The sequence below is a fragment of the Chiloscyllium plagiosum genome, unplaced genomic scaffold (genome assembly GCF_037043375.1).
Source record: "Chiloscyllium plagiosum isolate Xiang-an unplaced genomic scaffold, Cpla_swu_hap1 HiC_scaffold_6, whole genome shotgun sequence".
In the NCBI taxonomy this organism is placed as follows: Eukaryota; Metazoa; Chordata; class Chondrichthyes; order Orectolobiformes; family Hemiscylliidae; genus Chiloscyllium; species Chiloscyllium plagiosum.
The window spans coordinates 109,194,540-109,220,981 of NW_028270144.1; the positions used below are offsets into that span (position 1 = coordinate 109,194,540).

At 46.4% G+C, this 26,442-nt stretch overlaps 1 protein-coding gene across 2 annotated transcripts in view; it reads left to right on the forward strand.

Moving 5' to 3' along the window:
- The window catches only part of LOC122551074 (uncharacterized), a 38,930-nt gene extending 21,652 nt beyond the window's left edge, over window positions 1-17,278 (forward strand). The window contains exons 6-7 of one of the 2 annotated variants that reach the window (XM_087988349.1): window positions 10,510-10,606; window positions 13,195-17,278. In XM_087988349.1, coding sequence (XP_087844475.1) covers window positions 10,510-10,606; window positions 13,195-13,280 — 183 coding nt within the window. In that variant the 3' untranslated portion in view covers window positions 13,281-17,278. Of the gene's footprint in view, window positions 1-10,509 lie in introns of both variants that reach the window. The other variant, XM_087988348.1, reaches the window with a different exon arrangement.
- The last annotated feature ends 9,164 nt before the right edge of the window (window positions 17,279-26,442 follow it).

A 26,442-nucleotide genomic window follows, 5' to 3' on the forward strand; every position in this document is an offset into this window, starting at 1 on the left:
CATTCATTCTTTCCACATACATCTACAAACTATCCTGAGATATTGCTATCTATATTAAAAGCACTATATTAAGCAAATGTATTTTTGTTAAATTGAGTTTCGTTATGATATTTCATGGAAGGAGGCCATTTGGTTCTTTATATCCATGCCAGCTCTTTGACAGTACTACATTGATGGTAGAAGCTGCTACTCCTGCTTGTGGTTGCTCATTTCCAAAGCAATCGCTGACATTGAGAGTTCAGGACGGGAAAGCATTGAAAACACTGGCAACTCAGCCCCATTGGGACCCAAAATATCACCCCATCAGAGCTGCAGCTTCAGGCTGCAAATGGATCTGGACCATGAACATCTGATCAAGTTCAGTAGAGAGGGAAGAGTGGGAGAGTCGGGGAGTGAGCGGTCAGAGGGTGAGTTAGGGAGTGGCAAGGGCCACACGTCCGAGGATTAGTAGCTGACAAGTCACAAGCAGATGATTGTCACCTAGAGAATAGGTTTGAGATAGGACGCACTGCTGTAGAATGACTGGCAACAAGTGGGGTGTCAGGAAGCCGGAGAGGTTACATCACAATGGCACTGATTGTGTCGCACATCTTGATGTCAGACTGACATGAAACAAATTTAAAATGAATCTTGCCATATTAAACAAGGATAGAGGCTCCAATAACAAATCAACATTCAAGCAAACACTGTTAAATGGAGGCCATGTTAAATGGGGACTTACTATTATTCCATCACACCACCCTCAAGACACTCAAACTAAATCATCCGCCGACATTTCCGCCCCCTCCAAATGGACCCCACCACCAGGGATATATTTCCCTCCCCACCCCTTTCCGCCTTCCGCAAAGACCGTTCCCACCGTGACTACCTGGTCAGCTCCACGTCCCCCTACAACCCATCCTCCCGTCCTGCCACCTTCCCCTGCCACTGCAGGAATTGCAAAACCTGCGCCCACACCTTCTCCCTCACCTCCATCCAAGGCCCTAAAGGAGCTTTCCACATCCATCAAAGTTTTACCTGCACATCCACCAATATCATTTATTGTATCCGTTGCTCCCGATGCGGTCTCCTCTACATTGAGGAGACTGGGCGCCTCCTAGCAGAGCGCTTTAGGGAACATCTCTGGGACACCTGCACCAATCAACCACAATGCCCTGTGGCCCAACATTTCAACTCCCCCTCCCACTCTGCCGAGGGCATGGAGGTCCTGGGCCTCCTTCACCGCCGCTCCCTCACCACCCGATGCCTCATCTTCCGCCTCGGAACACTTCAACCCCAGGGCATCAATGTGGACTTCAACAGTTTCCTCATTTCCCCTTCCCCCACCTCACCCCAGTTCCAAACTTCCAGCTCAGCACTGTCCCCATGATTTGTCCTACCTGCCTATCTTCTTTTCCACCTATCCACTCCCCCTCCCCCCACCGACCTATCACCTTCATCCCCTCCCCCACTCACCTATTGTACTCGATGCTACTTTCTCCCCACACCCACCCTCCTCTTATTTATCTCTCCACCCTTCAGGCACTCTGCCTGTATTCCTGATGAAGGGCTTTTGCCCGAAACGTCGATTTTACTGCTTCTCAGATGCTGCCTGAATTGCTGTGCTTTTCCAGCACCACTCTAATCCTGAATCTGGTTTCCAGCATCTACCGTCATTGTTTTTACCATCACAGAACTCAATCAACTTAGTGAAACGCAATTTGCCTTTAGCAAATCTATGCTGATATTCTAAGATTATCCGATCTTTTCCAAATGCCAAATAATTTTCTCCTGGTTTATTGATTTTAAAATGACCTAGACTTAGCTGTCGAAGCTAATTTCCACCCTCTCCTCTTTTGAAAGCAGGGGTCAAGATTTGCAGTCCTTCAGTCCACTATTATCTTGCCATCCCAATCCCATATCTGAGGCTGAATGAAAGATTGTGGTTAGTGGCTTGCATTTTTTACCCTTCCTCTGTTGGATGACTGAAGGCTGCCAACATTTATGTCCAGTGTCTTTATCTGTTTTTGTCCTGTACAATTTTATTCCTGTTGCCTCTTTCTTTACCCTCACATATGCAACATTCCTTCTGTCTGCTCATCAATCATCTCATTTTGACTGACACTTCCATTGGATAGACTTTTGCTATTTATGTACTTGTAAGAAAAGTTTTGGTTCCCTTTGATGTTAACCACTAATCCGTTTCCATACACTCTGCTGTTTTATACCTTAATTTAAACCTTCCCTCCACTTTTTCTCTGTACTTTACAATTGTCCTAGGCCTCCATTCTGTCTCTGTTTAACATCTCGGGAAAGGAGCTTTAGACGATCTTGCTTTGCCCATCTTGGGAATTTGTCTACTTGAATCATATTCTCATTGAAGGCCTTCATTGTTCAGTGAATGTTTTGCCAACTAAAGTCAGATTGCAACACACTTGCGCCAGATCTTATTCCAACTCAGTAAATTGAGGACCCAATGTGTTTAGATGGATTTTGAGTGAGAAAGCTGATACTGTCCTAGGAGTTCATGAAGTATGGGTAACCTATTTGCATGGGAGCTAATCTGCAGTAGGGAGTAGGCAGAAATGTGTAATTGTTGCGAACCAATGGTGTGCCACAGGGATAAGTGCTGAGCCTCAAGTTTTTACAATTTATAAAGCATGGATGAAGGCACCAAAGGAGTTGATATTAAATTCACTGATGACCAAAGGGAAAGTACATTGTGGAAAGAACATAAGGAAGGTACAAAGGAACATAACTAGGTTAAGTGAATGGGCAAAGCTGAAAATGTGTTGCTGGAAAAGCGCAGCAGGTCAGGCAGCATCCAGGGAACAGGAGAATCGACGTTTCGGGCATAAGCCCTTCTTCAGGAATGAGGAAAGTTTGTCCAGCTGGCTAAGCTAAAAGGTAGGGAGGAGGGACTTGGGGGAGGGGCGTCGGAAATGTGATAGGTGGAAAGAGGTCAAGGTGAGGGTGATAGGTCAGACTGGGGTGGGGGCGGAGAGGTCAGGAAGAAGATTGCAGGTTAGGAAGGCGGTGCTGAATTCGATGGATTTGACTGAGACAAGGTGGGGGGAGGGGAAATGAGGAAACTGGTGAAATCCGAGTTCATCCCTTGTGGTTGGAGGGTTCCTAGGTGGAAGATGAGGCGCTCTTCCTCCAACCGTCGTGTTGTTATGGTCTGGCGATGGAGGAGTCCAAAGACCTGCATATCCTTGGTGGAGTGGGAGGGGGAGTTGAAGTGAGCCACAGGATGGTTGGGTTGGTTGGTCCGGGTGTCCCAGAGGTGTTCTCTGAAATGCTCCACAAGTAGCCGGCCTGTCTCCCCAATATAGGGGAGGCCACATCGGGTGCAGAGGATGCAATAGATGATGTGTGTGAAGGTGCAGGTGAATCTGTGGCAGATATGGAAGTTTCCTTTGGGGCCTTGGAGGGAGGTGAGGGGGGAGATGTGGGCGCAAGTCTTACACCTCCTGCGGTTGCAGGGGAAGGTGCTGGGAGTGGAGGTTGGGTTGGTGGGGGGTGTGGATCTGACGAGGGAGTCACGGAGGGAGTGGTCTTTACGGAATGCTGATAGGGGAGGGGAGGGAAATATATCCTTGGTGGTGGGGTCCGTTTGGAGGTGGCGGAAATGACGGCGGATGATGCGCTGTACATGGAGATTGGTGGGGTGGTAGGTGAGGACCAGTGGGGTTCTGTCCTGGTGACGGTTGGAGGGGCGGGGCTCAAGGGCGGAGGAGCGGGAAGTGGGAGAGATGTGGTGGAGGGCATCGTCGACCACGTCGGGGGGGGGGGAATTGCGGTCCTTGAAGAAGGAGGCCATCTGGGTTGTACGTTTTTGGAACTGGTCCTCCTGGGAGCAGATGCGGCGGAGTCGAAGGAATTGGGAGAATGGGATGGCGTTTTTACAGGGGGCAGGGTGGGAGGAGGTGTAGTCCAGGTAGCTGTGGGAGTCGGTCGGTTTGTAGTAGATGTCCGTGTTGATTCGGTCGTCTGAGATAGAAATAGAAAGGTCGAGGAAAGGGAGACTGTCCAGTTGAATTTGAGGTCGGGGTGGAAGGTGTTGGTGAAGTGGATGAACTGTTCAACCTCCTCGTGGCGGCGCCGATACAGTCATCGATGTAGCGGAGGAAAAGGTGGGGGGTGGGGCCAGTGTAGTTGCGGAAGATGGACTGTTCCACATATCCTGCGAAGAGGCAGGCATAGCTGGGGCCCATGCGGGTGCCCATGGCTACTCCTTTCATTTGGAGGAAGTGGGAGGATTGGAAAGAGAACTTGTTCAGGGTGAGGACTAGTTCAGTCAGTCGAAGGAGGGTGTCAGTGGAAGGGTACTGGTCGGTACAGCGGGAAAGGAAGAAGCGGAGGGCTTTGAGTCCGTGATGGGGGATGGAGGTGTACAGGGACTGGATGTCCATGGTGAAAATAAGGCGTTGGGGACCGGGGAAGCGAAAATCCTGGAGCAGGTGGAGGGCATGGGTGGTGTCCCGAACGTAGGTGGGGTCGCCGCCCAGACAACCGCCTCCACGATCGCCATGAAGACAATCGCCGACAGATTCGCGACCTCCGCGGCTATGGGGAATAACTCTACCTCTGTGGTCGCCGCAGCCACTTCCGCCCCCAGTGACGTCACTAACCTACACGCCCACAACGCCGCATGTGTCTCTGCCCCCACGCCGATCTCCACGCCTAACCCCGCCCCCCGCCGAGTTCCGTCACCACACCTAACCCCGCCCCCGCCGAGTTCCGTCACCACGCCTAACCCCTCCCCTTCGCCGATATCCGACTGCATGCCTAACCCCGCCCCCACGCCTATATCCGTCACCACATCTAACCCCGCCCCTTCGCCTATCGCCATCACCACGCCCAACCCCGCCCCCATGCCGATCTCCGTCCCCGCCCCCAGGCCTAACCCCGCCCCCACACCCAGCTCCAGCCCTACACCAGGTCCTAGCTCCCAGCCTGCCGTGTTTTCACCATCCCTCCAGACCTACCCCTCTCTGAGGATGAAAGATCAGTCCTCAGCAGAGGCGTCACCTTCATTCCCCTACGCGCTCGGATTAATGAGTTCAACACGCGGCGTGACATCGAACAATTCTTCCGCCGCCTTCGCCTCCGCGCCTACTTCTTCAATCAGGATTCCCGCCCACCCTCTGACGACCCCTTCTCACGCCTCCAACACACCCCATCCACCTGGACACCCCGTGCTGGCCTTCATGGCCAACAGCCGCCGCGATATTAACCGCCACCTGAACTCCCCCACCCCTCTCACCCACTCCAACCTCTCACCCTCGGAACGCGCAGCCCTCCACTCCCTCCGTTGCAACCCCAACCTCACTATCAAACCAGCAGACATAGGAGGCGCGGTAGTAGTTTGGCGCACTGACCTCTACACCGCTGAGGCCAAACGCCAGCTCACAGAGACCTCCTCCTACTGCCCCCTTGACCATGACCCCACCCCCCACCACCAAACCATCATCTCCCAGACCATCCATAACCTCATCACCTCGGGGGATCTCCCATCCACCGCCTCCAACCTCATAGTCCCACAACCCCGCATCGCCCGCTTCTAACTCCTGCCCAAAATCCACAAACCTGACTGCCCCGGCCGACTCATTGTCTCCGCCTGCTCCTGCCCCACCGAACTCATCTCCGCATACCTTGACACCGTCCTGTCCTCCTTCGTCCAAGAACTCCCCACCTACGTTCGGGACACCACCCATGCCCTCCACCTGCTCCAGGATTTTCGCTTCCCCGGTCCCCAACACCTTATTTTCACCATGGACATCCAGTCCCTGTACACCTCCATCCCCCATCACGAAGGACTCAAAGCCCTCCGCTTCTTCCTTTCCCGCCGTACCGACCAGTACCCTTCCACTGACACCCTCCTTCGACTGACTGAACTGGTCCTCACCCTGAACAACTTCTCTTTCCAATCCTCCCACTTCCTCCAAACGAAAGGAGTAGCCATGGGCACCCACATGACCCCAGCTATGCCTGCCTCTTCGTAGGATATGTGGAACAGTCCATCTTCCGCAACTACACTGGCCCCACCCCCCACCTTTTCCTCCGCTACATCGATGACTGTATCTGTGCCGCCTCGTGCTCCCACGAGGAGGTTGAACAGTTCATCCACTTCACCAACACCTTCCACCCCGACCTCAAATTCACCTGGACAGTCTCAGATTCCTCCCTCCCCTTCCTCGACCTTTCTATTTCTATCTCAGACGACCGAATCAACACGGACATCTACTACAAACCGACCGACTCCCACAGCTATCTGGACTACACCTCCTCCCACCCTGCCCCCTGTAAAAACGCCATCCCATTCTCCCAAATCCTTTGACTCCGCCGCATCTGCTCCCAGGAGGACCAGTTCCAAAAACGTACAACCCAGATGGCCTCCTTCTTCAAGGACCGCAATTTCCCCCCCGACGTGGTCGACGATGCCCTCCACCGCATCTCTTCCACTTCCCGCTCCTCTGCCCTTGAGCCCTGCCCCTCCAACCGCCACCAGGACAGAACCCCACTGGTCCTCACCTACCACCCCACCAATCTCCATGTACAGCGCATCATCCGCCGTCATTTCCGCCACCTCCAAACGGACCCCACCACCAAGGATATATTTCCCTCCCCTCCCCTATCAGCATTCCGTAAAGACCACTCCCTCCGTGACTCCCTCGTCAGATCCACACCCCCCACCAACCCAACCTCCACTCCCGGCACCTTCCCCTGCAACCGCAAGAGGTGCAAGACTTGCGCCCACACCTCCCCCCTCACCTCCCTCCAAGGCCCAAAGGAAACTTCCATATCTGCCACAGATTCACCTGCACCTCCACACACATCATCTATTGCATCCTCTGCACCCGATGTGGCCTCCTCTATATTGGGGAGACAGGCCGGGTACTTGCGGAGCGTTTCAGAGAACACCTCTGGGACACCCGGACCAACCAACCCAACCACCCTGTGGCTCAACACTTCAACTCCCCCTCCCACTCCACCAAGGATATGCAGGTCTTTGGACTTCTCCATTGCCAGACCACAACAACACGACGGTTGGAGGAAGAGCGCCTCATCTTCCGCGTAGGAACCCTCCAACCACAAGGGATGAACTCGGATTTCACCAGTTTCCTCATTTCCCCTCCCCCCACCTTGTCTCAGTCAAATCCATCGAATTCAGCACCGCCTTCCTAACCTGCAATCTTCTTCCTGACCTCTCCGCCCCCACCCCAGTCTGACCTATCACCATCACCTTGACCTCTTTCCACCTATCACATTTCCGACGCCCCTCCCCCAAGTCCCTCCTCCCTACCTTTTAGCTTAGCCAGCTGGACAAATTTTCCTCATTCCTGAAGAAGGGCTTATGCCCGAAACGTCGATTCTCCTGTTCCCTGGATGCTGCCTGACCTGCTGCGCTTTTCCAGCAACACATTTTCAGCTCTGATCTCCAGCATCTGCAGTCCTCACTTTCTCCCCTAAGTGAATGGGCAATGCTCAGCAAATGGAGTGTATTATGAGAAAACATGGAAAATTTCTGGAGGAAGAATACCAAATCATAATATCTAAATAGTGAGAAATTGCAGAGCTTTGAGATGCAACATGATCTGTGTGTCCAAGTGGATTAATCTCAAAAATATGCAAGTACAGCAATTAATGAAGAAATCTAGTAGAATGTTATTGTTTCCAACAAGTGGAATTGAATCCAAAGTCAGGGAGGCTATGCTTCCATTATACAGGGCTTTAGTGAGACTAGATCTGGGTTACTGTGTACAGTTGTTGTGGTTCTGTTCACCGAGCTGGGAATTTGTGTTGCAGACGTTTCGGCCCCTGTCTAGGTGACATCCTCAGTGCTTGGGAGCCTCCTGTGAAGTGCTTCTGTGATGTTTCCTCCGGCATTTATAGTGGTTTGTCTCTGCCGCTTCCAGTTGTCAGTTCCAGCTGTCTGCTGCAGTGGTCGGTATATTGGATCCAGGTTGATGTGTTTGCTGATAGAATCTGTGGATGAGTGCCATGCCTCTAGGAATTCCCTGGCTGTTCTCTGTTTGGCTTTTCCTATAATACTAGTGTTGTCCCAGTCGAACTCATGTTGCTTGTCATCTGCATGTGTGGCTACTAAGGATAGCTGATTGTGTCGTTTTGTGGCTAGTTGGTGTTCATGGATACGGATCGTTAGCTGTCTTCCTATTTGTCCTATGTAGTGTTTTGTGCTGTCCTTGCATGGGATTTTGTTGGTTTTGCTCATGCATTGTTCAATAGGGCCACAACACACTGCAGCACACCAGAACTGCAAAAAGGGGAAGAAGAACACCTCGACAATGTATTTGCCAAAAACGGATACCTCCGCAATTTCATCAACAGATGCCTAAGGGAAAGACAACGGAATGAGGACATGCCACAACCCAAAGGACTAGCCACACTACCATACATCAAGAACATTTCTGAACTGACAGCCAGACTACTACAACCACTAGGACTCAACAGCACACAAACCAACAGCCACTGTCAGACAACAACTCACCAGGACAAAGGACCCGATACCCAGCATGAGCAAAATCAACGTAGTGCACAAAATCCTATGCAAGGACTGCACAAAACACTACATAGGACAAACAGGAAGATAGCTAATGATCCGTATCCATGAACATCAACTAGTCACGAAACGACACGACCAGCTATCCTTAGTAGCCATACACGCGGATGACAAGCAACATGAGTTCGACTGGGACAACACTACTATTATAGGACAAGCCAAACAGAGAACAGCCAGGGAATTCCTAGAGGCATGGCACTCATCCACAGATTCTATCAACAAACACATCGACCTGGACCCAATATACCGACCACTGCAGCAGACAGCTGGAACTGAGAACCCGGAAGCGGCAGATTCAAACCACTATAAATGCTGGAGGAAACATCACAGAAGCGCTTCACAGGAGGCTCCCAAGCACTGAGGATGTTACCTAGACAGGGGCCGAAACGTCTGCAACACAAATTCCCAGCTCGGCGAACAGAACCACAACAACGAGCACCCGAGCTACAAATCTTCTCACAAACGTTGAATACTGTGTACAGTATTTAAGTATCTTTTTTATTTAAGGAAGGATGGAAACGCATTGAAAGTAGTTCAGAGGCTTACTAGACTAATACCTGGAATGGATGGGTTGTCTTATGAATAAAGATTAGATTTGTTATGCTTATATTTGTGGGGTTTAGAAGCCTAAGAGGTGACATGAGTGATTGAATCATTTAAGATCCTGAGGGGACTTGACAAGATGGATGCAGAATGTGGATATTTCTGATTGTGGAAGAATCTGGAACTGGGGTCATTGTTTCAAATTGAAGGGTCGTCCGTTGAAGGCAGAGCTGATGAGAAAACTTTGCTCTTTGAGGTTTGTGAGTGTTTGGAACTCTCTTCTTCAAAAGGGTGTGGAAGCAGAGTCTTTGGATGCTTTTATGGTAGAGGTACTATTGAAAGGCCACCGATACTTGTCATTATGGGTAGAGCTATGTACTTCTTCATATTGAAACTAAACATCATTATTTTGCTACAAGTCTTTATCCAATTTGTTAGTTGCCTGGGTTTGCCCCCACCTACAAAATTGGCCATTTTGGTATCAATGTGGCCTACAAGAGTCTACTCTCTCTGCTTATTTTCCAATTCTGAATTATACCATTGTCCTTTATTTCTTAGAATTACAGACTAATATGCCAAAGATAGATGTAATTTAGCCCATTGTACCTTTAACTGCTCTTTTGTGGACCTATCCAATTACATCATTCCTTTCTTCACCTGCCTTGCAATTTTATCCCCTTCAAGTATGTATTGTAGCTAATTTTTAAAGCATTTATTCATGGGATGAGGACATCGCTGGCTAGGTCTACATTTATTGCGCATCCCTAATCGCCCAGAAGGCAATTAAAAGTCAACCACGTTGCAGTCGGCCTGGAGTCACATGTAGACCAGCAATTTCCTTCCCTCAAGGACATTAGTGCATTAGATGGGTTTTTTTCCAACGATTGATAATGGATTTATCATCACCTGGCTCTTAATTTCAGATTTTTATTGAATTCACATTCCACCATCAGCCCGAGTGGGATTCACACCCGGGTCCCCAGAACATTTCCTGTCTCACTGGATTACCAGTCCAGTGTTAATATTCACTAGCACATTGCCTCCTGAGTAATCCAATCGAAAATATGGAGGACCAGATATTCATGACTGATAGTAATTTAATATGAGATTGTTAATGGGAAAAATAATCCAACGATTACCAGTATAAATATAGGTGTTCATTTCCTCACCAATACAGTGGTTTCACTCTTTCTGTTGGGGCTGTAAATGTAAAACCTGTAGATTTCGAATTCATCCTGTACCCACAAGAAATGTTTTCAACATATTAAGATACTCACTGTTATAATGAGAGGTTCCATGTCTTGCAAAGATTTTTAACCTTTGATAGACTTGTTTGGTATTTCAGGTAGTTACGCTGGATGACACATAAATTTGATTGCTTTTCATTGTGTCCATTACAGGAGTTTTTTAAGGAGTGGGTAAACCAAGGCACTGAGAAAGCTTGCTTCATGAAGAAGATAACAACGCACAGTGAAAAATTTGCCAAAGACAAGCAAGGTGATAGAGAGATGTATTTCGGACCTGGCTTTGTGTCCTGTGATTCTTTTGCAGTGGCAGCTGCTATTGATGAGAGTGTTGTTACTGAATACATACGATATGGAGTGAGCGTGGAGTTACAAGGTTCAGTAACCAGAGGGATGATGATTGTGGATACACTTAACGCACTGCAAAAAGAAAATCAAGCTTTTATTATGACGAAATGTGATGTTGAGAAGTTAAAGCAGCTCATGATGTCTGCTCTGAAGTAGCAGGCTAAATAACACGGGCAAAAAGAAAATTGATCACAAACATCAGTAGACTTTTTAGAGTGCATAGTGTGAATTTGCCTTTACTGTCAAGTGACTTTTCCTGTTTTCTATCAATTCGCTAGAATGTTTCTTTCACTTCTTCTTGGTTTTGCCACTCCCCTTATAATTTTCTCCTAAAAGCATAGGGTAGGACTCACTGGGTTACACCACCAAGGATATATTTCCCTCCCCTCCCCTATCAGCATTCCGTAAAGACCACTCCCTCCGTGACTCCCTCGTCAGATCCACACCCCCCACCAACCCAACCTCCACTCCCGGCACCTTCCCCTGCAACTGCAGGAGGTGTAAGACTTGCGCCCACACCTCCCCCCTCATCTCCCTCCAAGGCCCCAAAGGAAACTTCCATATCCGCCACAGATTCACCTGCACCTCCACACACATCATCTATTGCATCCTCTGCACCCGATGTGGCCTCCTCTATATTGGGGAGACAGGCCGCCTACTTGTGGAGCGTTTCAGAGAACACCTCTGGGACACCCGGACCAACCAACCCAACCACCCTGTGGCTCAACACTTTAACTCCCCCTCCCACTCCACCAAGGATATGCAGGTCTTTGGACTCCTCCATCGCCAGACCACAACAACACGACGGTTGGAGGAAGAGCGCCTCATCTTCCACCTAGGAACCCTCCAACCACAAGGGATGAACTCGGATTTCACCAGTTTCCTCATTTCCCCTCCCCCCACCTTGTCTCAGTCAAATCCATCGAATTCAGCACCGCCTTCCTAACCTGCAATTTTCTTCCTGACCTTTCCGCCCCACCCCAATCTGACCTATCACCCTCACCTTGACCTCTTTCCACCTACCACATTTCCGACGCCCCTCCCCCAAGTCCCTCCTCCCTACCTTTTATCTTAGCCTGCTGGACAAACTTTCCTCATTCCTGAAGAAGGGCTTATGCCCGAAACATCGATTCTCCTGTTCCCTGGATGCTGCCTGACCTGCTGCGCTTTTCCAGCAACACATTTTCAGCTCTGATCTCCAGCATCTGCAGACCTCACTTTCTCCTCACTGGGTTACAGGTGTCCTCATCCGAGCTGTTCATTTTCATGTTTGACTGCAGGTGTTGAATATTGGCAGACCAGTGCTCATGTTCACAGCTAACTCTGATTCGCCCAATGAAATAACTCCACAGAGACCGGTATCCCATCACCAAGTCACTCTTTATTTACATGTGGAAAGTCCTTGACTCTGGCACAGCCTTGTCAGAGTCAGCACCCAGAGTGAACGGAATCTCTGACACTCCTCTTTATCTGTCAGCCAGGGCTCCATGATAGGACCAGATTAACAGCCTCAATCAGGGAAACTCATATTCGATAAGGTCCAGTTGGTTGACCTCATTGCAATCACTGCACCCAATTTCTACATAAGCAGTCGAGCCCCGGTCACCGGATAGTCACAGCAGCAGAAAGCTTTGTTGAATTTATATTATTTTGCAGGAACAGTTATCATGCTTCTAATAAACTATCTCAACTTAGAGTAGAAATGTGATGTATTACCCTTACTGACTGACTTAAAGGCTAAAGACAGATGATAGCAAAACAATAATGACACTATGACTGAACAATGACTCTTTATGACTCTGTGACACAATTTTTAATGTATAATGGTCATAACGGAATGAAGATCCCACAGAACATCAGAGCAGTACAGAGGAACCTCGGTGTCCGAAGGACACAGGTGGGGAGTACTTCATTTGGTTAATGGAATGCCGGATAACACAGTGAGCTAAGCATCGGGACCTTGCGACCTTGTTCGGATAATCCAAAATTTGGTTAATCGAATGTTAGTTAATCGAGGTTCTTCTGTGTAATGGATTTTTTAAAAAAAAAGCATGCTGAGGTGTGGAAATATACATGACCAAAAACTTGACAAAAGTGGTCAATTTTAAAGTGTGTCTTAAAAGAGAAGGGAGAGGTGGGATGGAATCATTGCATCATAAAACCCCTCTAGTGTGGAAGCAGGCCATTCGATCCATCCAGTCCACACTGACCCTCAGAAGATCATTCCACCCGGATGAACCTCCTACCCTATCCCTGTAACCCTGTATTTCCCATGGTTAACCCACCTAGCCTGCACATCCCTGGACATTATATGGTGAGATTTAGAGAGCAACTTCCTTCGACAAACTGTCAGTACAGTTTTAAGGTTTAGTCTGAACTGATACCTTGCCAATTACGTTTCCTTCAGGAAGAATAGTTGAGTTCCCAAACAGGAATGGTATTTTAAGAGTAGAAGGTGGTACAGACTGTAACTTCATTTTGCTTCATTTCCAGTAATTCATGGGATCATCACACATTGTAAGCTGCATTGGCAATATCACACATTGCTTCAAGGAGGATACCAACTATCAAATGAATAACTAATCTAACATCAAGTCATGCACAAACTCTGACATCCCCTGGTTCAAGGCTAACTTTGTTCAAGTTAAATTTTGTTTAAATTGTATGGGTTATCTCGAACATTCCATAATATTGAGTAAGCCACAGGTTAATAGTAAACCATGTATAAAAGCTTGATTTCCTTTTCTCGTAGAAAGAACCAATTTGTTGGACGGGATACAGTACTTGTTGCACTTTTTTTGTTTTTGATATGGTTTCATCATAATCTCCAGCCATCAGAAATGCCAGGCTTCAGCCAATTCAATTCACTCCACATGATATCAAGTTGGAAGCACTGGATTCTGGAAAAGCTAGAATGTTCCCTGACCACATTCTGGCAATAGTACTGAAGACTTGTGCTACAGAATGTGCCACATCCCGAGCCAAGTTATTCTAGCCAGCTGGCATCTACTTGACAAAGTGGACATTTGCCCCCATTTACTTCCAGTAAAAGCAACTCCAACAGCACTCAAGAAGCTAGACAGCAGCCAGGACAAAGCAGCCCACTGTTAGGTACCACATCCAATTATCACCTTGTCAGTGTACTCTCAATCATCAGTAAAGTAATGGAAAGTGTCATTAACATTGCTATCAAGCAGCACCTGCTCAGCAATAACTTGCTCACTGATGCCTAATTTGGGTTCCACCAGGGCCACTCAACTCCTGACCACATATAGCCTTCGTTCAAACGCAGACAGAGCAGTTGAGTTCCAAAAGTGAGGTGAAGGTGACAGCCTTTGACTTCAAGGCTGCATTTGATCATGTGTGGCATCAAGGAATCCTAGAGAAACTGAAATCAATGTTGAATCACGGAGCGAAACTTCTGCCGGTTGGAGTCATACCTGGCACATAAGAAAATGGTGTGGTTGTTGGAGGTCGGACATCTCAGCTCTCTGCAGAAGTTCGTAACGGTAATGTCCTAGGCCCAGCCACCTTCAGCTGCTTCATCAATGACCTTCCCTCCATTATAAGTTCAGAAGTGGGGATGTTCACCAATGATTGCACAATGTTCAGCACCATTTGAAACTCCATAGATACAGAAACAATCCATGTTCAGGTGCAACAAGATCTGCAGAGTATCAAGGCTTGGGCTGACAAATAGAAAGTAAAATTCATGCTCCACAAATGCCAAGTAGTGTCCATGTCCAATAAGAGACAATCTAACCACTGCCCCTTGACATTCAAAGAACAAAGAAAATTTACAGCCCAAGAACAGGTCCTTCAGCCCTCCAAGCCTGAGCCGATCCAAATGTACTGTCTAAACCTGTCGGTCAATTTCTAAGCATCTGTATCCCTCTGCTCCCCACCTACTCATACATCTGTCCAGACGCATCTTAAATGAATCTACCGTGCCTGCCTCTACCACCTCTGCTGGCAACGCGTTCCAGATGCCCACCACCCTCTGTGTGAAGTACTTGCCGCGTGTATCCCCTTTAAACTTTCCACCTCACCTTGAAAGCGTGACCTCTTGTTATTGAATCCTTCACCCTGGGAAAAAGCTTGTCTCTATCCACCCTGTCTATACCCTTCATGATTTTGTAAACCTCAATCAGGTTCCCCCCTCAATCTCCTTTTTTCTAATGAAATAAACCTAACCTACTCAACCTCTCTTCATAGCTTGCACCTTCCATACCAGGCAACATCCTTGTAAACCTTCTCTGCACTCTCTCTGCACCCTCTCATCCTTTTGGTAATGTGGCGAACAGAACTGTACAGAGTATTCCAAATGCGGCCGAACCATTGTCTTGTACAATTTTAACATGACTTGCCAGCTCTTATACTCAATACCCCGTTCAATGAAGGCAAGCATACTATATGCCTTCTTGAACACTCTATTCACCTGTGCAGCAACCTTCAGGCTACAATGGACCTGCACTCCCAGATCTCTCTGCCCATAAACTTTTCCCAAGGCTCTTCCGTTCATTGTATAATTTGCTCTAGAATTAGTCTTGCCTAAATGCATCACCTCACATTTGTCTGGATTGAAATCCATCTGCCACTTTTCCACCCAGCTCGCCAGTCTATCTATATCCTCCTGTATTCTCTGACAGTCCCTTATACTTTCTGCTACTCCATTCAATGGCATTATCATCACTGAATCCCCATTATTAACATCCTGGAGTTACCATTGAACAGAAACTCAATAGGAACTTGCCATATAAATATGGTGGCCACAATTTCAGATCAGAGACTGGGAATACTGCAGAGAGTAACTCACCTCCAGACTCTCCAAAGCCTGTCCGCTATCTACAAGGCACAAGTCAGGAATGTGATGAAATATTCCCTACTTGCTTGGATGGGTACAGCTCCACAGCACTCGAGAAGCTTGACTCCATCTAGGACAAAGCAACCTGCTTGATTGGCACCACATCCATTCCCTCCACCATTGATGCTCATTAGCAACAGTATTTGCGATCAGTAAGATGATTGCAGAAACTTGTCCAAGATCCTTTGACAGCCCCTTCCAAACCTATGATCACTTCCATCTGGAAGGACAGAGCAGTAGATGCATGGAAGCACTACCATCTGCAAATCCCCTCCAAGTCATTCACCATCTTGACTTGGAAATATCTTGCTGTTCCTTCGCTGTTGCTGGGTCAAAGTTGTGGGATTGCTTCTCTAAAAGCATTGTGGGTCTACCGACTATAGTGATTCAAGAAGGCAGTTCCCCATCACCTTCTCAAGGGCAACTAGAGTTAGGCATTAAATCAACGACACTCATATCCATGAGAAAAAATTGGTATCTTCTAAGATACTTGTTAAAACAATCAAGCATTTGTTGCAGAAAAAAGAACAACAGCATGGATAGAAACTTATTTGCCATTCGGAAAAGTGGGTGCTCAGATGATGCAAGGTGAGAGCTCAGGGATCAGTGTGAGTCCAACTTTATACTCAGTCTATTGTCACAACTGTATAACTAAAATATTGCAGGTGTTTTTTTTTTAAGTCCGTAAGGATGCTGTCTCCTTAGAGAGAGACGACTGATAGAGTGGTTGAACTTGAGGATCAGCACATCTCAGGCGAGGGGATTGGTTGAGAAGGAGAATCTTTCTTGGTAACCTCAGCTAGTGCAGGAGTTGAATGCGCACAGTTGGTATTGATGCATTGCAAACCAGCCAACTGAGCTCACTGACCCCTCTCTGACTTCACAAAGAAGGCTAATGTGTCGTTAAATGGGCACAAAAACTTAAAAAGGTGCCCTTCCCAGATAGAAAACAGAGAAAATAGATGCCGGAGTACGCCAGTTGGCCCTTTGGGCCTGTCCCACCATTCAGTATGGTTGGAGGTAATGTCACGGGACTGATCTTGTTGATTCACAGGAGCCAGAAAAATAATCAGACTAATGTGTTACCTCAGCATCAATCACAAAGGGAGATGTTTCAAATCTGATACACGATGTGCCCTTCTGTAGTTCCTTTCTATGAGAATTCAAAGACTATGCTGAGAGAACAAGAGGTTGAAAGGACGTCACAGGAAATTCCAGGGTAATTTGTTTTGTGAACAATGGTTCACATAGCAGCCACTTTGCTTTGGTTGTGCTAAGACAAGCTGTGAGACACTAATTTTTTAGAAGCCCAAGAAGAAATCTGAGAGTCACCATTAGAGGGTGAGTAATCTCAACAGGGAAATGGAATGGGGCACACCAGCTGTAGAACTGCTATGTCTAACCAGTTTAAGAGGGGTGAAGACTGGCAGTGATGTTAAAGTGAAGCCTTCACTCCCTCTCATAACCTGCTCAGTCCACCTGTTTGGCTGCAGAAGCCATAGTAGCTGCTGACTTCTGACTTCAAGCTTTCAACTTGGGAACAAATCTTCAAGCAACCCAGATCTGCAATGGTAACAGACTTATCTTACTCTGACCTTTAAAAGTAACTTTTATCCATGCTTACTTTGAGTCTTTGTATCTATATTTTTGCTAACAATCTTTTAATTAGTAACTTTTAACGGTGGTTGTGTAATAAACTAATCTTTGATCCTATTTAAGACTAAAGCTTTCCTGATAGTTATTTGTAAGCTGGAATTGATAACTGCAGAATATTTCCTGGCTTCTCAAAGATATGAGCATAAATGTCTCGGATTGACTTAAATTGTTTCTAAAATCATTTACCACTGTTTTCTAGTTGATACTGAAGATTGAGGTTGTGAATATGAATTGTGCATATATTTACTATCTGGTACCCTTCATGTGGTGAAGCCCATGATTAATATGTGTGGTTGTGTCTCCTGCACCATATAGCTTCATGTCTCCAGCTCTATGGTATTTGGTCTGACAAGACAGTGACACTCATCCCTGTATCTAGCTTAAAATTAATGAGATGTCTATTGGCATAAAGTAGTTCTATAGAACTTGACAAAGTGAGAACTGCCTCATTCCTGATGAAGGGCTTTTGCGTGAAATGTTGATTTTCCTGCTCCTCGAATGCTGCTTGATCTGCTGTGCTTTTCCAGGACCACACTCTTGACTCTATTGAACTTGAGATGGAAATGTGTTGCTGGAAAAGCGCAGCAGGTCAGGCAGCATCTATTCCTGAAGAAGGGCTAATGCCCGAAACGTCGATTCTCCTGTTCCCTAGATGCTGCCTGACCTGCTGCGCTTTTCCAGCAACACATTTCCATCTCTGATCTCCAGCATCTGCAGACCTCACTTTCTCCTCTATTGAACTTGAGTCAGTTGAATCACCAGTTTCCTCTGTAAATGCGTCAGTTTTCTTTTCAAATAGTGGATTGCTCTGCCATGTTGACTCTTTCATGAGTAGCACCCACCAACTTTGTTGCTCTGGAGCTTTGTTCTATATCTTTGGGTGCACCCTATAGTTTTAGATATAGACTGTCAGAGGCATACAACATGGAAACAGGCCTTTGGCCCAGCTCGTCCATGCCGACCAGATTTCCTAAACAGAACTAGTCCCATTTGCCTGCATTTGGCCCATTTCCTTCTAAATCTTTCCTATCCACGAACGTCTCCAAATCTTTTTTAAAAATTTGTAATCTGTAGTTGCAATTGCAACGGCCTCTACCACTTCCTTTGGCAGCTTGTTCCATGCATGCACCAGCTTCTGTGTGAAAAGGTTGTTCCTCAGGTTCCTTTTAAATCTTTCCTCTCTCACCTTAAACCTATGCCCTTGAGTTGAGATTCCCCTACCCTGAGGAAAGTGAAGATCTAAGACCACTCAAGAGGGGCCTCTTGGTTTGAGATCGGTCAAAAGAATCAACAAATGCAGTTTGTTCAAAAGCAAGGGTCATTAGCTTATTGAATGAAGGTACCTTGACATAGTTCTATCCAGCAACATAGAGGTTAAAGGGTCTGTGTTCCATGGTGAAGTTGCGCAATTACATTTGAAAATTGCACATTATTTATATGTTTTTTAAGAGATAGTACAGCCTTAATTACAAGAAAGACCAATCACATATAATAAGGAGACATGATATTTCCTAGGAAAGGGTTCTTAGTTACAAGGCTAATCCAGTGGTATTCCTTGGAAAATAAATCTTATTTATGTAAATTGTCATGCCATGTATCAGTTCAAGGTTAGTTCAAATGGTCAATTAATGTGTCAGTATTCATTTTATGAAAACTCTATTTTGCTCTTATCTTTGAATTTCAGCTTAATTCTGCAAATCAGCAGTACAGGTTCACAGAGTTCAGTCAGTATTCTCAGTCATTATATAATATTCTTTTAAATTGAAAAAAACTACTTTGTGGTTAATAAAAATCTACATATACTTCTTGCCTAAATTAAAATTTTAGATCCTCAAAAGGCTATGGAAATTCACCTTATCCATGACCCTCATCAAGAATGTCTGTCTTAACTATATTCAAATGTACAGTTTTTCAAGGAAGAGCTCCAATATGTCACCAACCTCTGCAAGAAAAGATTTCTCTTCATCTCTACCATGATTCCTAAATTTTATTTTTAATGTTTTGATGTAAGTTACTTCCAAATAATTACCTCTAATTCTGAAATTTCTCACAAAAAAAAATCCTTTCCACATGCATCCTGTCAACGCCGTTCAGGATCTTATATGTTTCAATCAAGTTGTAATTTTAAATCAATCACCAGCAGATTTCAAACATCAGCAGATGTCTATCTATCCTATCCAACTTTTCCCAAAAGACATCCTGCCCATTTCAGGAAATATCTACTGAACCATGGCTGAACTGTTTCTGATGCATTTTTACAATTCATGTAATGAGGACATCTATAACAGGGCATTAGCGAGCCAGATGGGTTTTCCTAACAATGGATTCATGGCCATCATTAGACTTTTAATTCCAGGGTCATTGAGGACAATTAAAAATAACAACTCACAAGCATCAACTCACTAGCTTCATTTAATGTATAACAATAAAGTCCATCATGACCCAAGAACTTATCAGCACACAGCTCCAATAATTTTCTCTGTATCGCTTCCCTAATAATAGTAGTTTTCCTGAGTTCCTCCCTGCCTTCCATTTCCTGATTTACAGTTATTTTTGAAATGTTATTTGCATCCCCTATAGTGAAGATAAATGCAAAATACATGTCATCTTATTGTTTTTTATTGTTTTTAAATGATAATCCTGCAGCTATACTCTATATAGAACCAATGTACTCTTGGTTAACTCTTTACTTTTATAATATTTCTAGCAAGCTTTCTCTTGTACTCTAATTTTCCCTCTTCTTTTCAGTTCTTTGCTGTTTCTTATAATTTGTCCATTCTTCTTACCTGCCACCAATCTTTGTGCAATTACATGCTTCTTAGGTTTTATCCTATCTTAAATTATTTTTAGTTAACCATGAATTCTGGATTCTCCCCTGTAATGTTCCTATCATGTTGGAATGTATCTGTTCTGTGTATTCTGAAATATCCCCTCAAATATCACGATTACATTTCTGTTGACCTGTCCCTTCATGGAATTTGCCAGTTCTCTTTCATTAGCTCTTATCTCTTGTTTCATGCCCTCATAATTGCTCTTAGCTAAGTTTAAAATAGTTCAGACCAATTTTCTCTCCATTAAGCTGAAGGTAACATTCAATTATAGTAAGATTGCTGCTATCTAGGGTAACTTTATAATGACTAAAAAGTCATTAATTAATCCGATCCCATTACAATAACTGATTTGCTGATTGGCTCTAAAAGTGCTGTTAAAAGAAACTACCTTGAAAATATTCTACATATTCCTCACCTAAGCTACCTTTACCCATCTGATTTTTTTAGTCTATATGTAAATTAAAGTCCTCTTTTGACAAGCTCCCATTATTTCTTCCTTTAAATAGAATCAAATCATGTGGTTGCTCAGAGCTAATGCGGAGCCCTCTTCCATATCCAGTTTTACCTCCACATGTGATTATGACAATGATTCCCTGACCAGCCTTCAATCATCCACCCTACGTAAATTTTAGATTGTCCAATTGTCTGCATCCTGTTCATTATTAGTCCTTTGCACACTGACCTGTACAGCTCCTGGTCCACCAACAGTTCAGTTTTAAAATTCACTTCCTTGTTTTCAAATCCCATCATTGATACACTTCTTTTCCTTCCAAATAGTCTTCTTCAGCTCAGTTTTGGCTGGTTGCACATACTCAGTTTTAACTTATAAAGTTAAAAATCACACACTGCTGAAACTTTATTGCTGGAACAGCACAGCAGGTCAGGCAGCATCTAGGGAACAGAAGATTCGACGTTTCAGGCACATGCCCTTCTTCAGGAATGAGCAGAGAGTGTTCAGCAGGAGAAGATAAAAGGTAGGGAGGAGGGACTTGGAGGAGGGGCGTTGGAAATGTGATAGGTGGAAAGAGGTCAAGGTGAGGGTGATAGGTCGGAGTAGGGTGGAGGCGGAGAGGTCAAGAAGAAGACTGCAGGTCAGGAAGGCGGTGCCGGGCTGGAGGGATTCGGCTGAGACAAGGTGGGGGGAGGGGGGATGAAGAAACTGGTGAAGTCCAAGTTCATCCCCTGTGGTTGGAGGGTTCCCAGTCGGAAGATAAGACGCTCCTCCTCCGACCGTCGCGTTGTTGTGGTTTGGCGGTGGATGAGTCCAATGACCTGCATATCCTCGGTGGAGTGGGAGGGGGAGTTGAAATGCTGTGCTACAGGGTGATTGGGTTGGTTCGTCCGGGTGGCCCAGAGGTGCTCTCTGAATCGCTCCGCAAGTAGGCGGCCTGTTCTCCCCAATATAGAGGAGGCCACACCGGCTGCAGCGGATGCAGTAGATAATGTGGGTGGAGGTGCAGGTGAATCTGTGGCGGATATGGAAGTTTCCTTTGGGGCCTTGGAGAGAAGTGAGGGGGGAGGTGTGGGCGCAAGTGTTGCACCTCCTGCGGTTGCAAGGGAAGGTGCCGGGAGTGGAGGTTGGGTTGGTGGGCCTCTTCGTAGGGTATGTGGAACAATCCATCTTCCGCAACTACACTGGCCCCACCCCCCATCTTTTCCTCCGCTACATTGATGACTGTATCGGCGCTACCTCGTGCTCCCACGAGGAGGTTGAACAGTTCATCCACTACACTAACACCTTCCACCCCGACCTCAAATTCACCTGGACAGTCTCGGACTCCTCCCTCCCCTTCCTAGACCTTTCTGTTTCTATCTCAGACGACCGAATCAACACGGACATCTACTACAAACCGACCGACTCCCACAGCTACCTGGAGTACACCTCCTCCCACCCCGCCCCCTGTAAAAACGCCATCCCATTCTCCCAATTCCTTCGTCTCCGCCGCATCTGCTCCCAGGAGGACCAGTTCAAAATACGCACAACACAGACGGCCTCCTTCTTCAAGGACCGCAATTTCCCCCCCGACGTGATCGACGATGCCCTCCACCGCATCTCCTCCACTTCCCGCTCCTCCGCCCTTGAGCCCCGCCCCTCCAACCGCCACCAGGACAGAACCCCACTGGTCCTCACCTACCACCCCACCAATCTCCATGTACAGCGCATCATCCGCCGTCACTTCCGCCACCTCCAAACGGACCCCACCACCAAGGATATATTTCCCTCCCCTCCTCTATCAGCTTTCCGTAGAGACCACTCCCTCCGCGACTCCCTTGTCAGATCCATACCCCCCACCAACCCAACCTCCACTCCCGGCACCTTCCCTTGCAACCGCAGGAGGTGCAACACTTGCGCCCACACCTCCCCCCTCACTTCTCTCCAAGGCCCCAAAGGAAACTTCCATATCCGCCACAGATTCACCTGCACCTCCACCCACATTATCTACTGCATCCGCTGCAGCTGGTGTGGCCTCCTCTATATTGGGGAGACAGGCCGCCTACTTGCGGAGCGATTCAGAGAGCACCTCTGGGCCACCCGGACGAACCAACCCAATCACCCTGTAGCACAGCATTTCAACTCCCCCTCCCACTCCACCGAGGATATGCAGGTCATTGGACTCATCCACCGCCAAACCACAACAACGCGACGGTCGGAGGAGGAGCGTCTTATCTTCCGACTGGGAACCCTCCAACCACAGGGGATGAACTTGGACTTCACCAGTTTCTTCATCCCCCCTCCCCCCACCTTGTCTCAGCCGAATCCCTCCAGCCCGGCACCGCCTTCCTGACCTGCAGTCTTCTTCTTGACCTCTCCGCCTCCACCCTACTCCGACCTATCACCCTCACCTTGACCTCTTTCCACCTATCACATTTCCAAGGCCCCTCCTCCAAGTCCCTCCTCCCTACCTTTTATCTTCTCCTGCTGAACACTCTCTGCTCATTCCTGAAGAAGGGCATGTGCCCGAAACGTCGAATCTTCTGTTCCCTAGATGCTGCCTGACCTGCTGTGCTGTTCCAGCAATAAAGTTTCAGCTTTGATCTCCAGCGTCTGCAGACCTCACTTTCTCCTTAAAAATCACACAACATCAGGTAATAATCCAACAGGTTTATTTGAAAGTACTAGCTTTCAGAGGGCTGCTCCTTCATCAGGTAACTTCTGTCTTATAATGGCATAAGTGATTGTGCCTTCAGCTCTCTAGGCCCAAGAGTTGAGATTCCTTCACTTCATCTCTCCACTTTTCTCCCTGCATTTAACAAGCTCCTTAAAACCTACTGCAAATTTAGCCAAAGCCTCCTTCCTGGCAAGGTGAAGTGTCTTGAAGAAACTATATAAATTTAACTCACAATTGTTGTAAAAATTTGCTGAAGACACTAAGGTAAAAACTAATCAGAGATTGAATAGGTCAGCAAGCTGTTGAGTTATTTAGGCTACATCAAACTATTGAAGGAATAGTAGAATATAACACAATACATTAGAATTAAGAATGATGATTGGAGAGGATTTTCATTTCTTTCTTTGAGTACAAACTTAATGCTTTGTCTACATATTGAACAGTCATATTGAGAATTATATTTGAGCATTACTTTATTTGATACAAATGTTAAACTTAATTATAGCTTAATGCTGACACTTAGATAATATGCTATAATTTGATATCCATTTCTCAAAAGTCTAGAAATTTGCATTAATGAATCTGCATTTTGGTATTCCTTTCTGTTTATTATCAGTTGCCTTATTGTTGTCTCAATAAATTAATGAGCTCTTTTGTGCAGAATTCTCCAATTCACCAGTATTTATACCTCAAATATAGTCCATCAGAATCGGGAAGGAAACACTGCGTTGGGTGGCATCATACATGACATAAGATTGTGGTCGTTGGAGGTCAGTCATTTCAATACCAGGGCATCTCTGTGGGCATTCCTCAGGGCTGTGCCTAGGCCGAACCACCTTCAGCTGCTTTACCAATGATCTTCCTTCCATCAGACTGGGGATATTCGTTGTTCATTGCACAAATTTTAGCATTGTTCGTGACTTCTCAGATACAGCAGCAGTGTATGTCCAAGTGGAGCTACACCCAGACAATATTCAGGCTTGGGCTAATGTGGAAAGTAATGCTTGTGCTACGCAGGTTCCAGGCAATGACCATCTCTGACCAGAGAAAATCTACCCATTACCCTTGACATTACCATCAATGCATACCCCTCTATGAACATACCGCGGAAGACCATTGACCAGAAACTGAATTGACCCTACATGATATATATACTGTGGCTATAAGAGCAGAGTTGTAAAGTATGGTGCTGAAATGCACAGCAGGCCAGGCAGCATCCGAAGAGCAGGAGAATCGACGTTTTCGGCATAAGCTCCTCGGGTGCTGCCTGGCCTGCTGTGTTTTTCCAGCACCACACTTTTTGACTCTGACATCTCCAGCATCTGCAGTCCTCATTTTCTCCTAGTCATTATAAGAGCAAGACAAGTCTAGGAATCCTGCAGCAAGTAACTCACCTCCTAACTCCCCAAAGCCTGTCCACCACCGACAAGTCACAGGTCAGAGTGTGATGGAATTCTCCTCATTTGTCTGGACAAGCACTGCTTCAACAACACTGAAGAAGTTTGGCACTGTCAAGAAATCCGCTTGATTGATCTTAAAGCCACAAACATTCACTTAGAGTCATTGAGATGTACAGCACTGAAACAGACCCTGCAGTCCAACTCATCCATGCCGACCAGACTAGTCCCAAACCAACCCAAGTTGTCCCATCTGCCAGCACCCGGCCCATATCCCTCCAAACCCTTCCTATACATATACCCATCCAGATGCCTCTTAAATGTTGCAATTGTACTAGCCTCCACCACATCCTCTGGCAGCTCATTCGATACACGTACCACTCTCTGTGTGAAAACATTGCCCTTAGGTCTTTTTAATATCTTTCTCCTCTCACCCTAAACCTATGCCCTTTAGTTCTGGACTCCCCAACCCAGGGAAAAAACTTTGTCTATTTATCCTATCCATGCCCATCATGATTTTATAAACCTGTATAAGGTTACCCCTCAGCCTCTGATGCTCCAGTGAAAACAGCCCCAGCCTGTTCAGCCTCTCCCTGTAGCTCAAATCCTCCAACCCTGGCAACATCCTTGTAAATCTTTTCTGAACCCTTTCAAGTTTCACAACATCCTTCAGATAGGAAGGAGACCAGAATTGCATGCAATATTCCAAAAGTAGCCTAACCAATATCCTGTACAGCTGTAACATGACCTCCCAACTCCTGCACTCAGTGCCAATAAAGGAAAGCATACCAAATGCCTTCTTCACTATCTTATCTACCTACCACTCTGCTTTAAAGGAGCAATGAATCTGCACCCCAAAGTCTCTTTGTTCAGCAACACTCCCTAGGACCTTACCATTAAGTGTATAAGTCCTGTTAAGACTTGCTTTCCCAAAATGCAGCACCTTGCATTTATCTAAATTAAATTCCATCTGCCACTTCTCAGCCCATTGGCCCATCTGGTCAAGATCCCGTTGTACTCCGAGGTAACCCTCTTCACTGTCAACTATACCTCTAATTTTGGTGTCATCTGCAAGTTTACTAACTATACCTCTTGTGCTCACATTCAAATCGTTCATATAAATGATGAAAAGTAGTGGACCCAGCACCGATCCTTGTGGCACTTGACTGGTCACAGACCTCCAGTCTGAAAAACAACATTCCACCACCACCCTTTGTCTTCTAACTTTGAGCCAGTTCTGTACCCTGTATTCCGTGAGATCTAACCTTGCTAACCAGTCTCCCATGGGGAACCTTGTCGAATGCCTTACTGAAGTCCATATCGATCAAGTCCACCACTCTGCCCTCATTAATTCTTTGTTACCTCTTCAAACAACTCACTCAAGTTTATGAGACGTGATTTCCCACACACAAAGCCATGTTGACTATCCCTAATCAGTCCTTGCTTTTCCAAATGCATGTACATCCTGTCCCTCAGGATTGCCCACCACCGAGGTCAGGCTCACCGGTCTGTAGTTCCCTGGCTTGTCTTTACCACCCTTCTTAAACAGTGGCACCACGTTTGCCTACCTACAGTCTTCCGGCACCCCACCTGTGACTATCAATGATACAAATATCTCAGCAAGGGGCCCAGCAATCACTTCCCTAGCTTCCCACAGAGTTCTACAGTATGCCTGATCAGGTCATGGGGATTTATCCACTTTTATGTGTTTCAAGACATCCAGCACATTCTCCTCTGTAATATGGATATTTTGCAAGGTGTCACCATCTGTTTCCCTACATTCTATATCTTCCAGATCCTTTTCCACAGTAAATACTGATGCAAAATATTCATTCAGTATCTGCCTCATCTCCTGTGGCTCCACACAAAGGCTGCCTTGCTGA